This window comes from Pinus tabuliformis, chromosome 2_2, assembly GCF_031772625.1.
Source record: "Pinus tabuliformis cultivar Carrire ecotype Pingquan chromosome 2_2, CPIR1, whole genome shotgun sequence".
Taxonomy (NCBI): domain Eukaryota; kingdom Viridiplantae; phylum Streptophyta; class Pinopsida; order Pinales; family Pinaceae; genus Pinus; species Pinus tabuliformis.
Genome location: NC_142300.1, coordinates 1,091,134,355 through 1,091,149,977, shown reverse-complemented (window position 1 = coordinate 1,091,149,977; position 15,623 = coordinate 1,091,134,355). Strand labels below are relative to the sequence as shown.

At 34.3% G+C, this 15,623-nt stretch overlaps 1 protein-coding gene across 1 annotated transcript; it reads right to left on the bottom strand.

Annotated features, from left to right (window-relative positions):
- Window positions 1-4,932: 4,932 nt before the first annotated feature.
- LOC149197192 (membrane protein PM19L-like) lies at window positions 4,933-6,224 on the bottom strand. Its single transcript, XM_089403875.1, has 4 exons — window positions 5,949-6,224; window positions 5,638-5,857; window positions 5,484-5,529; window positions 4,933-5,366 (listed from the first exon to the last, which is right to left on the bottom strand). Exons 1-4 carry the CDS (start codon window positions 6,073-6,075, stop codon window positions 5,190-5,192), a joined length of 570 nt encoding a protein of 189 aa, XP_089260001.1. The 5' UTR covers window positions 6,076-6,224; the 3' UTR covers window positions 4,933-5,189.
- Between the last annotated feature and the right edge of the window lie 9,399 nt (window positions 6,225-15,623).

The window sequence follows — 15,623 nt, the reverse complement described above, 5'->3', positions numbered from 1 at the left end:
TTCCTAATTCATCTTCTTGGTAATTTTGACTCCTACATTTGAACACATTGTTGACATGCTCGTGATAGAAGTATATAGAGAGGCACTATGATGTGAGCCCGAACTTGCCACCGAATAACATAGACAGAGATAGTAACTGGATTGTGTATATAGAGATTATTTCATTACCGAGACTATCTTCTTCAATAATATTTTGTTTGACTGATATCATGGTAGTAAGGAACCCAAGACTTATTCTTGTAATTTAGCATCAAAACTGAGATTATAATTTATGCCGAAACCATGAGTGCTTCAGTGATCCTCTTCATCTATGCGAGACTGTATACTCTGTCCCCACCTGAGCTTCATTATATTACTGAAGTCTTCATGAGGTTTGTACCTAGATCCATTGAGATCATGATTGTTATACCATCATCATCATATTTATGCTTAAGATCGGGACTGCATAGTGTGTTACTATGAGATTTTTTCCATTTGAATTATACCGACCCTTATCATGATGCGTATGCCAAGACTATAGCCATTTTAGTGACATTCATCTGAAACTACAGTGACCATCTGAAGCGTAAATTTTTATGTTGAAGAGATGGTACCACTATTCCTTGTTTGAGATTTCTAAGATATGTACGAGGGTGTCATTGTGATTACCACAGAGATTTCATCCTATCTGAATTATGTTCTTCATATGAAGTTGCAAAGAAGTCCTCCTTCACCTTAACTGACATTGATATTGACTTGTCATGTTGTTATTGGTTGAAGACTGATATTTTAAGTGTCTCTTTTATGCCCTTCCTTAGACTGCAACCATAGCTCTAATACTATGTTGTAGAATATAGGGCACATGTAGTTAAATTTTAATTTTCTTATTAGTACGAACTTCACTTCGACATTATTATAGTGTGTGTTTCTTATTTCATCAAATAGCTACTAAAAATAAAGAGACAAGAACAAAAGAAGTTGACATTCTTCCAGGGCCAAAACCTCTCCCTATTAGAGGGGAAAACCCACACAAAATTCTTCTTATAGAGACTCCAATTGACGAATGCATAAACCATGGCCCTTGAACTATTAGGCTACTCCAAGATCAAGACACCAATCCTCTTCCTTTGTCACTGTTGAGATAATTATCATAGTTGCACCATGACTGCTCCTCCATGGAGATCTTCACCATACCAACGAGGTTTCCATATATATGATTGCGATTTGTTCCTAACTCCATCAAGATCATGACTGTCTCATGGTTGCACCTTTTAGACAGAGTGTCTTCTCATCATGATTATGCCGAGACTATGTGTGCCACTGTGGGACCCTGAAATCATCTTCTTCACCGAGACTGTGACTATGTTTTTCCATTACAACAAAATCTTCCCTGCCATAACTATGCCGAGACTACTTTACTGAGATCCCTTAAGCCGAGACTGTAGTATTCTTTCACTGAGATCTGTACCATCAAGGAGGAGGCTCTGTAATCATTAACGAGATTTGTACCTATCTGAAGTTCAGAGAGATTCCAAGTTTCTGCTCTTCATCTGAAGTTGTAAGACTAGTTCAAAGTTCTATACCCAATATGTCATCCAAGATTCTGTAGTGGACTTCCGAGAAATCTCAGACAAGTCTGAGATTCTTCCTGTGCTTTTGCGGATACCTCAGCTGGGTATATATAGGTGTTATGTCTTCATTTTGAGCCAACTTGTCTAGGTGAATCGTTGTGTCTTTTATATGAGCTGATGTGACATCAAAATATATATTAAGGCCGACATGATGTTCTCTTCATTTCTTTGCTTGTAGTATTCTTATTTGAAGGATGGTGCTTGTCTTGGAGGGATACTTGACACTATCTTGACCCATGTACATTACATAAATTCTCAAGAAGATCTCTTTGACATGATTTTGATTCTTTGAATTTCATAGAACTATGGAATGAGCAAGAAACTCATTCATATAATTTATAAAAATAACATTTTTTTTCTTGACAAGTACCAAGTTCAAAATTACAATGACAAATACCGAACCTAATTACACTTTTCTTCAACATTGTGGATATTAAAAGAGATGTATCTCAGCTCTGAAAATTTCATGCTATCATTAAATTTTTTGAGAATTTCATGCACTCAAAGGATGTAATCACATCCTTAATTATTTTACACTATTTTTGGAGATAGAGGTTGATTGGTGGTAGGCATTTAATAAAATTTGAGAAGGTGTTGTTTTAGAAGCTATCATATATGTTGAAATTTAATAAAGGAGATGATAGTTTATCAAAGATTTAATATATTTTTTATAGTTTTCTCACTTTTTCAAAATTTTAGATATAAAATTGTTTTTCATTTGATTATATTTTTTAATTATTTAAATAAATGTAAAAGTGAAAAACGTCAATTGGGGTTATTCCAGGTGGTTGGGAGGAAGGAATGCAACCCTTACCACAAGTCCAATTGTTGCAAGTGATATTATATATGTTTATTCCTCATATAAAATATGTAGTGTTGTACTCGTGAAAAAAAATGTAAAATTGAAAATAATTAATGAAATTTATTTTAATGAAATTCATAATTATGCTACTAATTTTATCATTATTAATAATTAATTGAAAAACAATCTCTCTCTCTCTCTCTCTCTCTCTCTCTATATATATATATATATATATATATATATATATATATATATATCATATTGCCTCATAAATTCAAATACATCAACATACATATGCAACTGTCCATCGATTTCTAGGTTCACCAAAGGTGGTGTCAATATTCCATTAGGGAAACGAGATATATTGACCACCTTGAGAGACAAAAGGAATACCAATACAAAATTAACTGAAAACCAACCAGTTTATCAACTAGAAAACTATAGGAGAACCTAGTTTTAAGTACATAAAGCTTCAAGAGTTTGAGGAGGTCACAGGTTGAAGGTCTTTAGCGCAAGAACCTAGAGGAGTTGAAGGCTTCCAGGACTCACACTATAAGTGTCTTTCAAGGTGAATTAGTTGAGAGTTCGGAGTTTCTAGACAAGAATGTTGAAATCTTTGAGCACATTTGATATCATTCAGGGTAGAAAATATGGTGTACATTTCCTCTTGCTTTTCCCTTAAAACTCTACCAAGAAGATTTTATCCTTTCCAGTGGAGAGTAATTGAGCTGAGATACTGTTTCCATCATCCCCTAGTGTGAAAAGGGCCAGAACCTAGTGGGAAACGTCTTCAATTATATCAAATTCTGAAAAAACGAGGGATTCATAAGTAGGCATAGTTTCAAGATGTCAAATATTTGCTCAGATTTCCAATGAAACTGTAGAAAAGTATATATCAGTTGCCTCATGAGCCTGTGTTTGGGCTAGGTTTAAGTCTTAGAAACTCAACTGCCCTTACCTCCTTGGCTTCCCTTACCTCGATGACCACCCCATCTACCTATGTGGTTATGCATGCATTGTCGAGGTTGGTTGCTCATATTGAGCTAACACCAGTGGAGTGATGTGACTACAAAAGAATCAATAGATGACGACTAGATATAGGGATAAACTAGATGCCAACAATAGGGAGAAGGGCTACAAATAGAGGGAAAGCGACAAATGGAACCGATAGGTTCAAAGAGGAGAATTACCAACCAAAGCTTGAAGACATAAAATGCATACCTCCCTCATTTTCCACATAATGAAACAACAAAAAAACATCTAACCATGAAAAACCCCACAATTCAATTGCCAAAATCAAGGGGAGTCAAGACAAAGAAGACTAAAAATTCTACTAGCAGGGATGCTTGGCTTGGCCCATTGAGTAGATTGAAGCAAACTGTTGAAATCTCCACAACATCCACATAAATAAGGAGCCAATTCCCAATCAACCCACTAGTATACAGAAGATCGACAGCACCTATGAATCTCTAGTTCTGCCTACTCCAAGCATGCTTTGACTTAAGAGGACCATGTCCACAACTTCTCAAGGAACATAACACCACAACCAAATCTCCACATAAATCTTCATACTAAGCTAGACCGAGAATTAAAGTAAGAAAAAGCATATAAGAAGAACTCCTCACTATGAACCCTCCAGTGCAACCATGTGTCAGCCAAATCCAACGCATTAATAGACACTGACATCTCCATCACACTAATTTCAATTACATGCAAATACATGTGGTGGCAAGCCACCACACCCATCTTAAATATTGCTTGAAACATTAAAGTAGTAAGCTCACCCAACACTTTGTCTTTATACAATTGTCACCCATTTAAAAAAAATTAACATTCAATATTAATATAAAAATTTATTTAAATTATCAAAATAATTTAGAAAAATTAACCCCTTAACTCCTATTTCATTATAATGAAAAGTCATGAATCTAAACGATTTAATATAAACACTCTTCAAAATTATTTTCACATATGAAAGTTATATTAAAATTAAATATTAAAATTAATAGAAATAAATCTTACAAAAAGTTGTTTTAAAGTGGTTAAAAATGGAGTGAACATTATCATCATTCACCAATTATTTTAGCACTTAATTTAAAACATAATAATAATGGGAGCTTATAAACGTGATTATCGGTTTGTCGTGACCGAATGGATTTATGGTCAGTCAGTAATTCATAAATAATTTTAAATTTTAAATTGCTAATTCATTAATCATAAAATTATAGTAATCGATAAATATTTTGTTATTTTAAATGGTTAATAAATTAATTTAAATTTTATTTTATTTTATTTATTTATTTCTCTGAAAAAGAAATTATATAATATTTTTAGATGAGATTGTAACGCGGTTTACAAGGCTATGCAGTAACAGAGATGTGTATGCCACATTCCTAAATCACAGCAACGATCCAAACTTATAACAAATTTAAACCCATTCAAGAGGGAAATTGACCCAAACAAAAATGCAACCAACGCAACACACGGAAATCCTTTGAAAAATGTTAATCCTTCGCAAAAGATATTTGAAGACTGCAACGGTTCTATTATTTGGATATTGTGGTATATATTTCCATAATAAAAAGAAACAACGATTTACATATTACAAAGCTGCAGCTCATACACAGGATCCAACTCGTTAAACCTGCAGCTTCCCCAAAACAATTACACAGTTTTTCTCAAGTCCAGACCTGATTTTCACTCCCAAGAATTAGTTTTCTAGTCACTAACAACAAAAGGCATTAATCAAATCCTGATAGATTACAAGATAACAGCTGTTAAACCGAAGAAGTCACAGTTGTGCTTCCTTTCTGAGGCTCGGCTGTAGTTGTAGTTGTGGCGATGTAGGTATCCTCGTAACAACAATAATTCCCTCCGAAGAATCCACCATGAATGAGTAAGATGTACCAGAGCTTTGTTCCACACAGAATTATAAGGAAGGATTCCAACGTTATCTGCACACAAATGCAAAGTTACCAAATTTTAACAACAACAGAAAACAGTAAAACATAATGAAAGGAATGAGGAAATTAGTGACCGTATGAATGTAATAGCATATGAGTATTACATACCAGCTTCGTGTTTCGGCCGCCTATATGGATCTCCTTGCACGCTAACCTGCAGTTTTTTCAACGAAAATTAATCAGCTCGTCCCCATTTCATAGATAAATCAGATATCATAATTCATAAATATATATATATAACTTGTAAATAGTATATAAATACCCCATGGCGAGTAGTGTGAGGGCCCAAGCTGTCATGGAGGATGCAGCACTGGAAGCCAAGCTCTGGGCAGTCCAAACTCGGAGATGATGGAGTCCTGAAAGGCATGAAGCAGCTCCTACAACTGCAGCTATCAAAGCAAAAATAACCATGAATCCTGTGGCTTCATTCCCCATTGGAAAATACACTGCAGAAAAGCCCACAGGAAGAGTTGTTCCCGGACCTGCAAGTTAGCCATGGAATCAATCAGCAAAACACACCATGGTATATACTATAAACCACAGAAACATATCATGTATACATGTTATAAGTACCAGTAGAGTAAATGTGGTCGAGGGCGTTGTTGAGAGCCCATCCGGCAATAGCACCCACAATTACAAACATGCAGAAATTGAGCAGGAGGAGAAACCCTGCCAGGGACTTCACCACTCCCAACGCCATTATGATTAAAACACTAACGCAGCTCTACAAATTATAACTAACCAAATGGAGCTTAAATCGGAGATGGAAAAATACCAATTATCACTCTATACTATGGAAAATGCATGAGCATTCAACTCTAATTTTAGTAAAGCTGAACACCGGAGGAGCACCCTGCAGCTTCAATGCTCTGTGAATGAAGAGATGATGTATTTAATGATACCTGGATGGTAGGGAACCCTTCAAAAGAAACGGCGTGTGGGAGCAGAGACGGCTGTCGATGAACAAAAACAGGGTGCCCCGCAATGAAAGCGACAATACAACGGTTTACTTTATCCAACGGTTGATGACTCGCTTTCCAAGGAGTCCAGAGTGGCAAAATCATTGAGTGGGCATCATTATCGAAGCTTTCTCCATGGAAATGGCTTTTGGTTAGAGCAATTCCCAGACTGTATGTTTCAATTTGAATAGAATGCCTTCCCGTTTGGAACGGCATTATCCATTCTTGCTCAAACTCCAAGTAACAGAAATATAATAATATTTGTTCGGTTGGGATGTATAAAGCATCTACAGTGATGTGAAATCCTAGACATTCAGCTTATACAGAATTAATCATTCAAATTTGTTATTTTAATAATTTCCCAATCGAATTCATAAAAGTAAATACGTGGAAAAGACTAAAAGCAGACTATGCTTTCATTTTTTTCATCTGTCACTTCTTCTATTTAAATCATCTCTGTTAGATAATATATAATGTTCAATCTTTTGTTTAATCATGCCCACCATCAGCCTTGCGATGATTCGTCCATCTGTGAGTGATGGGATTTCCATTATTTTTAGTTCATATGTCAGGTCATGATGAATGAAACTTAATGATATGTTGTTGGGCATTTACAACCGATGTTAGGTGGAAGCAGATTTTAAATTATCCTTCTCAACTTTATTAACTCGATTTGATCGATTTGATATTTTCACAGTGAAAAATTGGCTTGAACGTCATTTCAAACTTACAGCGACTTCCTTCGGCCGTAGTCTAATTATTGGAAATTCAAGTTATATTTTAGGCCGTAGTTTAATTATTGGAAATTCAATTTATATTTTAAAAAATTTTGGCAGAAAGTTTTATAAATCCAAATAAAAGTTGTCAAATTTCATAATTTTAGGTGCTGTAGAAGTTTTTAATGGTGGTGAATCCATTTCCACTATCAAAAATATGATTCAAACATTGTTTTTACAAGATTTTTTAAAATTTTTTTACCCGAATTCTGATAACTTTTGCTGTTCAAACCATTCTTCTGCGTCCGAGACTACTCCCTTTCCTAAGCTGGGCTGGCCTTAGGGAAAGTAGGCGACCCTGGCCTTTTCAAAATGTGCTCGGGGATTATCAAGATCTTGTCATTTTATCACAAATTTTTTTTTTCCCTTCTTTGGTGTGTCATCCGACGTTATAATTGGATAAATTGTGTTTTGATTCAATATTTTGAAATTAGTTTGAGTGAAAATTTAATTTAACAAAGAAAAAAAAATTAAACAATTTTCAAAATGATATAAAATGAATTTGGATAAAAGTGGAGTATGTATTAAAATTGCTTTTATTTGAATAATGATTTGTTATTACCCAAAATTTAAAAACAATTAAAAGAAATAAGAGAACAAACAGGTTCATTACCTAAAATTTAGAAACATCTAAAAGAAATAAAAGCCACTCCTTAGCAGTTTTCAGGTGAAGTGATTTTTCCCAACAAACATTTATGGATAACTATCAAAAATAGCTTAACTTTGTTCATTAATCATTTTGTAAAAATTTCTAATTTTATTAGTTTCCTGGTGAGATGATAGAATAATTGTCTGACTGTGATGTTATTCCTAATAGTGGACACCATGGCTATCATAATTAAACTTCAAGGATAAATATCCCTTTAAAATTTTATTAAAAAATAATAAAATACACTAATAATTTGAATTCAAATAAATAGTTAGAAAGGTATTTCTTCGTGCAGAACTACTTATATTCAAAATAAAGGTGAACAATTTTGAAACTAGGTGTGTATGTCAGTGACTCTACGTTCCATTGAGACTCTATCATTTTATTCCGTGCAAGGTAAAGCCATCAAACCGGTCCTTATTCTTTTAAGTGTGTATACAATAACATTGGTTTCAAACACAGTGATATGGGTTTAATTGTAGGTTTCGCTGGGTGAAACTCACGAGATGGAGGTTCAAAGTTTATTGACTATATGTCTTGTTGTGTCTTGGTTAAAAGAGTAGGCGACCCCCGAGCAGACGTCTCGACTCTTGTTGAGGCATAAATTAATTGCTATTGTGTGCGGCTTGTAAGCTGTTGTACCTAGCCTAGGTTTATAGTGACAGCCTGTTGAATTTGATCCTGGCATATTCAAGATAACTCTCACCAATTATCAATTATTCTAAATTAGAAAAAAACATCGACTTGAACATTTGTCCGCTAAGAATCGGAAGAATCAATTGAACTGAACGAGTCGGAAGAATCAATTGAGCTGAACGTCGGTGTTTATTTTAATGTGTCCACTTTAAAGGGACAAAGAAATTAAAATATCTAGAGGTATACAAAATTATGTTAGGTTAATTGTGGAGTGGACCATGGTTTGGTTCATCTATGGCTCACAAAGGCTGGGAATTATCATATTTTATTTTTTCTTTCTTACTTCTCCGTGCAACTCCATGGCAATTTCTCCTTTTGATTTCATTCTTATTTGTAATGGGACAGTTTTGCGTAGTTAGTTACCCTCAGGAGTATTTTCTGCAGCATGCATAAGTGACCGCGATTATTTTGTTTTTCTAGTTGACCTCCAATTAATTATAAATTAGATCTTCCTGGAGTCTTTTTCTATTTTGGTATTTGGATTTTTTTATTCTTTATAAAAAAGATTTTTTTAATATTTTATTATAGTTTATTTGTTATATGTTTTGAAAGGTTTTTTGGCTCAAAATTTTACAGATATTTGATGTAATTATAAATTTGATTTTTGAATTCTCCAGAATTTGAATAGTTCACCAATTTTTCAAAGTGTTGAATCTATATATACTCAAAAATCATTTTAAATACCAAAAATCAAGATTTAATAAAAAAAATTAAAAAAATTCTAAAAAAAATTCAAAACTAATTTAAAAAACCTTTCAGTATATAACAATATATAAATTTAGTGTTTTTTTATTATATATACTGTTTTTTAATTTGTTATTATATATATAAAGAAATTAAAAGTATTTATGATCGAAATTAAACTCAAATTCATACACAAAAATAAACCCTACACACCGTTGTCCAACCAAAATCCAGAACCAATCTATGCAAAAGACACAATAGAAGGATCATGGAGGATCCCTGAATTTATCATCCAACAATCACAGTCAAACATATCTACAATGGCATGATGTGAATGTACACTTTATCATAATGCATACGTATTCTTAACAAAATCTCTTATAAAGTCATGTCAATTAGTAAATATCTCATAAAGTCATGTCAATTATAATGGAGGGAAGGATAACCAAAAAGCTTTTTTTTTCGTTGCCAAAACCAAGTAATGGAGCTAAATATACTCACCCACAAAAATAAAGGGCATAGAGCACAATTTCTTATATCATAACGAAATTTGGGGTTTAACATGGATCATAAATGGGCTTAGACATCCTTTTCCGCATAAAGTCTATATTCCTTTGTATTGCTACCCAATAAGTTTGAAATATCTTATTTTATTTATTTATTTATTTATTTTGTTTGGGTTCTTATAAGTTTGTACTCGGTGAAGGTTGGAATCTTGCGTTTGAATTTTAAGGAATCGATTTTTTGGGTTAAGTATCACATCTCATCTCATAGAAGAATATTAGTTTTTTAACAATTAAAATATGAAGATTTTTTTAAGAACGCGAGGATAACTAAATATTATGAAATCTTAAAGTGTTTTTTTTTCAAAGCATCATATCTATTTAATGTATCTGAAAAGATAATATTATTTTTCTTGTGTTCTCACAAGTTTGCATTTGGTGAAGATTGGAATCTTGTGTGGGATATAAGTAATCGAGATTTCAAGCTAAGTATCATAGTCCATCATCAAGAGATCCACAAAAGAATCTTAGTTTTTTAACTGACCAAAATATGGAGACTGTATAAGAACGTAAGAACGTCAAGTTAGCTAAATGTTGTGAAATATTCCAGTGTTTCTTCTCAAAACGTCATATCTCATTCAACTTATCCCTTTTGTTGTCCCTTAAGAAACCAATTTCTTCGCTGTGTAGAAATTGTGCTTCAGACATTAATGTTTATTATTCTTGTCACTTATTTGTTTGATGTATCCTCAAGTGAAGGACCTGAATGACCTGAATTTTAACCCTTAATACTTAGCTGATATGAAAGTATCAGAATGCCATATAATTGCTGAATATAAATGTTGAGTGAAGAATGCTTTGAGAAGTTAGAGACAATATGTTGTTTTTCACAGAAACTATTATCTGTAACACTTTGAGAATTTAAAGACAATATGTTGCTTTTCACAGAAACTATTATCTATAACATAGAAGAAATGTAGAAGTAGGAATTTTAAGTATATGAGCGTTCTTTTAAGGAATTTTAAATTCATTCACATAAGTAAACAAAGACCTGTAGCTTCATTACCATACTTAAAGAAAGGAAGATACATGATGACACATAACAGAGAAATTACAAATCATACCCAACAATGTGTGGAAAACTCCTGATTCTTTCATTAATCATCAGTCTTATCAAGAATACAATAGCCTCGTCTCTAGGTTCTTCAAAATTCGAACCATTTTTCTATAATTCTGCCTCTTTTTATACATCATGAGACAGTTGGTAATCACCAAAACTGTCAAACTGCTTAACTATCTCCTAACTGTCTAAAGTAAAAGTTATTACAGAATATTACATTGGAGGGTAAAAGACACCTCATTCTTCTCAAGAAAACAAAATAACAAGAAGTAACAGAAATTAGAAGGTGATGGCTACTCGCTTTTCGAATCTGTGGCTTGACTGTTGATGAAGTTTCTCTGTAGATGTTCTGATGATAGTTAGACTATCTTAACACAACAAACTGCATCTTTACAAAATTTTGTGCGTGGACCTGTGGGTTATGGGCCCACGTATATATCAGAAATGTTTTGATTGGTGGAAACACAAAGAAACCCTTATGGCCCACGTATATATCAGAAGTGTTCTGATTGGTGGAAACACAAAGAAACCCGACCAATCACCATTCCTTTAGAGTTTCGGTCATCTGTCTCTAATTTTAGTTATTCTATTAAAACAATGGAATTGGTTGATTTACGCGAAATATGGCAAACCTTAAGTTACCACAGAACTGAAAGGAAACAAGACTCTGGTTCATAATCTTATCGCGTCTGCCTTCTCCACAAACCTTTGCCTTCCCCACGGAACCAAGAAGAAACAAAACTACAGTTCATAGACTTTTCAGGTCCGAAATTTATAATAAAACCGTGCACTTTTTGGCACGATATCCTTCAGATCTCTTCCCTTTTTGATGAGCGACTGTGATCAATCCGGACTTCAACGAATTAAATTACATTCCATAAACTATCGCGTCCATTTTCTGAAGTAAACCTCATCCTTTTTAACCACGCGATTACTGTTAGATCTGAATCCTTCAATCAGACATCCCCGATTAACTGAGGTTTTAACTCAGTTTTATAATTTCTCGCGTCTGATTTTGAATTAAACCTCGTCCTTGTTAACCACACAATTACCGTTAGATCTGCTGCATGTCAATCAGACGACTCAGATCTTCTCCTGGGTTTCTCACGTTCGCAAGCCATCAATAACATAAAACAAATCATTTCTTTCAAATTTCTGCATTCTCTTTTATTTCCATTATAACATAATATTTGATTTTTTTTTTTTCATTTTTGCGATAAAACTGAAAATAAAATTAAAATGACAATGGATGCTACAACATCTGGCTCCACCTGGGGATAGTGCTTTTGCCACAGAAGCACTAAGAACCGCAGATCAGTGCCTTCACCTCGGGCATGGAGTCATATATTGCTTAGCCAATTTAAATTCTATGGAATTTGTACAATGAATTCACTCTGGTATCTACAATGACAGGATGCTTGTGCTTCAGAACTGGAAATAATGTTTGAGGTACTGCCCATTGACAGGCAACTGTAAAGATTCACCATCAAGATTCTCCAGGAAGAATGTATTATTTTCCCTTGCTTCTATAATTTTGAATGGGCCATACCAGAGAGGATCAAACTTCCCATGTTTTCCCTTATCTTCTCTTCTAGTATCCCACCTTAATACCAGGTCTCCAACTTTAAAATCAATTTCTTTGGCCTTTCTATCAAAAATACCCTTCATCTTTGATTGATACATAATCAAATTATCTCTTACCTTATCCCTACTTTCACTCATCTCTACTACCTTATGCATCCTTCTCATCAAAGCATTGGGCTCTTCTTTTTCCTCCGGAATCATTGCAATCATAGGCTTCACAAGTTGACTAGGGAAGAGAGCTTGAGTTCCATACACTAACTCAAAATGTGATTTGCCTGTAGACCTTCTTGTAGTCACTCAGACATCCAATAGAGCAAACTTTAATTTAGAATCCCAGTCTTACTGATTCTCTGCAATAGTTTTATTAAGGATCTTCATCACTATTTTGTTAGTGGATTCAGCCAATCCATTTCCCTGTAGATGATAAGTTGTTGAATGAGATAAAATAACATTATACTTCTGACAAAAAGCAACAAACTTACTTGAACTGAATACTTGAGCATTGTATGTTATGATTTTGACAAGGCATCCAAATCTGCTGAAAATATTTTCCTCTAAGAACTTCATCACCACCTGGTCATTTTCCCTTTTAGTAGGTATAACTTCTACTGACTTGGTGAAATAATCAGTAGTTGTGAGAACCTACTTGTGTTGTCCACTTGAAGGTGGGTTAATTTCTCTAACAAAATCTAGTCCCCATTGTCTGAATGGTTCTTCTATGAAGACTGGGATCAAAGGCAATGGAGCTAGCCTCTTCTTCTCAGCAAAAAGCTGACACTTCTGACAACTTCTGACAAACTTATATGTATCACCAAATAGGGTGGGCCAATAAAACCCTGCTTGGAGGATTTTATGTGCAGTAGCCTTCCAACTATAATGTCCACCACATAACTTCTCATGATAATCTTTAATGGTCTCTGTAAATTCATCCTCTGTTAAACATAGCAATAAAATTCCCATGGGATCCTTCCAATACAATCTGCCCTCAACAATCACATATGACTATGCTTTGATTTTTAATGCTCTATATTTTGTTCTATCCAAAGATTGAGGACAAGAGAGAAAACATAAATAATGGACTATGTGCTTGTACCATTTTGAACATAAAAATTTATATCGGATCTTCATACTTGGGTTTGATTTTTCTTCACCTTCTTCAGTTACTTCCTCATTTACAGGTGTTAGCAAGTTGATTCCCAATTCTTGAAAATTTGACTTTGTCAACATCTTTGCCAATCCCTTCCCTTTCACCAGCTTTGTGGGCTTTATGTCCAGGTCATACTCTTGAATCTTAGTTATCAATTTTCCTCTTTTGCCTTCCACATCACTTTGGACTAAGACATCCTTTACTACAGCATTTGGCACATAAGCAATGATCTGTGACTGCAGCACATAAGTCCTGAAGGCCTTTAGGGCTTTTACCAAAGCATATACCTATTTTTCAAGAATATTGTACTTTAGTTTAGCATCTCTGAGAATCTTGCTAAAGAAAGCAACTGGTTGCTCCTTCTCTTCATCATTTTTCTGTAACAAAACAACAACTATTGAATTAGGTGATGCAAATGAAAAAACTTGAAAAGGTTTTTGATAATCAGGGCTAATTAAAACTGGAGTTGCTTGTAATGCTTCTTTAATCCTGGAGAATGACTCTCTGGCTTCCTTAGTCCAATACACTTCATTTTCCTTCTTCAACATATTGGTAATTTCTTTTACAATTTCAGCATAATTGGACACAAACCTCCTTAAAAAGTTTATTTTTCCCAGAAATTTTTGAATGTCTTTCTTACTCCTGGGTAGGGGTATTTTCTGCACAGCTTGCACCCTTGTTGGATCTATCTTCACTCCATCTCTAGAAACAATGTGCCCTAGTAGTTTGCCCTCTTCTAGAGCAAAAATAGACTTCTTAGGATTCAAAGAAAGCCCAAATTTTCTACATTTCTCAAAAGTCTTTTTAAGATGGTCCAGATGCTCCTCATTAGACTTAGAGAAAACAGTGATGTCATCCAAGTATATCACTACAAACTTATCACCTACAAATGCAATGTCCATAGCCCTCTGAAATGTTGCACCTGCATTCATCAACCCAAAAGGCATTCAAGCATACATGAAGGTTCCCCAAGGAGTTGTGAATGCAATCTTTTTCTGATCTTCTTTATCAACAACCACCTAGTTATACCCAGAGAATCCATCCAACATTGACATTCTGAATGATCCTGTTACCTTCTGCAACACATGATCCATTTTAGGTAATGGGTAGTTATCTTTTAAGGAAGCCCTATTTAGATTTCTAAAGTCCACACATAGCCTTATTTCTCCATTTTTCTTCCTTACAGGCACTAAATTGGCCACCCAGTCAGAGTACCTGAGTGGAACTATTATCTTGGCATCAAGCAGCTTTTTGACTTCTTTCTCAATCAATGGTAAAAGCAAAGGGTTTATCTGCCTGAGTTTCTGCTTAAATGGTTTAATCCCTTCTTTCAAGGGAATCTTGTGCTGAATAATACTTACATCATATGTTTTGAGATCCTCATAGTGCTTGAAAAGCTTAAGATATCCTTATAATTAAGTGGAACTCCATTAAATAATTTGACTAACCTCGGCTCCTTCTGGGTTCCAATATTGTGATCTTGAATCTGCTCATCGTGTGGAACTTTCTCTGAAATAACAGCTACACCATTGGAGTTAAAAAGTCTTTCAAGAGGGACAAGCCCCCTTGGCAAAATATTATCTTTCAATTGAATAATATTTTAATTAACCATGGAATTTTTAAAACCAGTTACTTCTGCACCTTCTGCTGCTTCATCTTCATCTTGATCAATCTTAGTGCCCTGAAAATTTTCAATCCTAGTCAAGAATTCCTTAATCTGCTAATCATCCTCAAAAATATACCAGTGTTTTACATTATCCAAAACAGAAGGCCTGTGCCTCATTTCGACCTCATATCTTAGCTTTTGATTTAGAGGAGGCCTAAAAGTACTGGCAGCCACAACCAAAGAGTCTATTAATCTATTTCCATCTCTTGGAATGAACTGTATGTTGAAAGCCTCAAATAAGTTCTCAACCAAATCCCACACTTCATTTCTGTGTGCCCTAAGACTAGGGTCTTTATAATCAGCTCTAAATATCCAAAATAGAAATTGACTGGACTCCCATGTGTCTTGTTGTTTGCAGAGCAATGATCAAGGATTCATATTCTGCCACATTGCTAGTTGCTTCGAACTCCAATTTAAAATAAAATGGGATCATATTACCTCCAGGTGTAATTAAAAGGAAACCA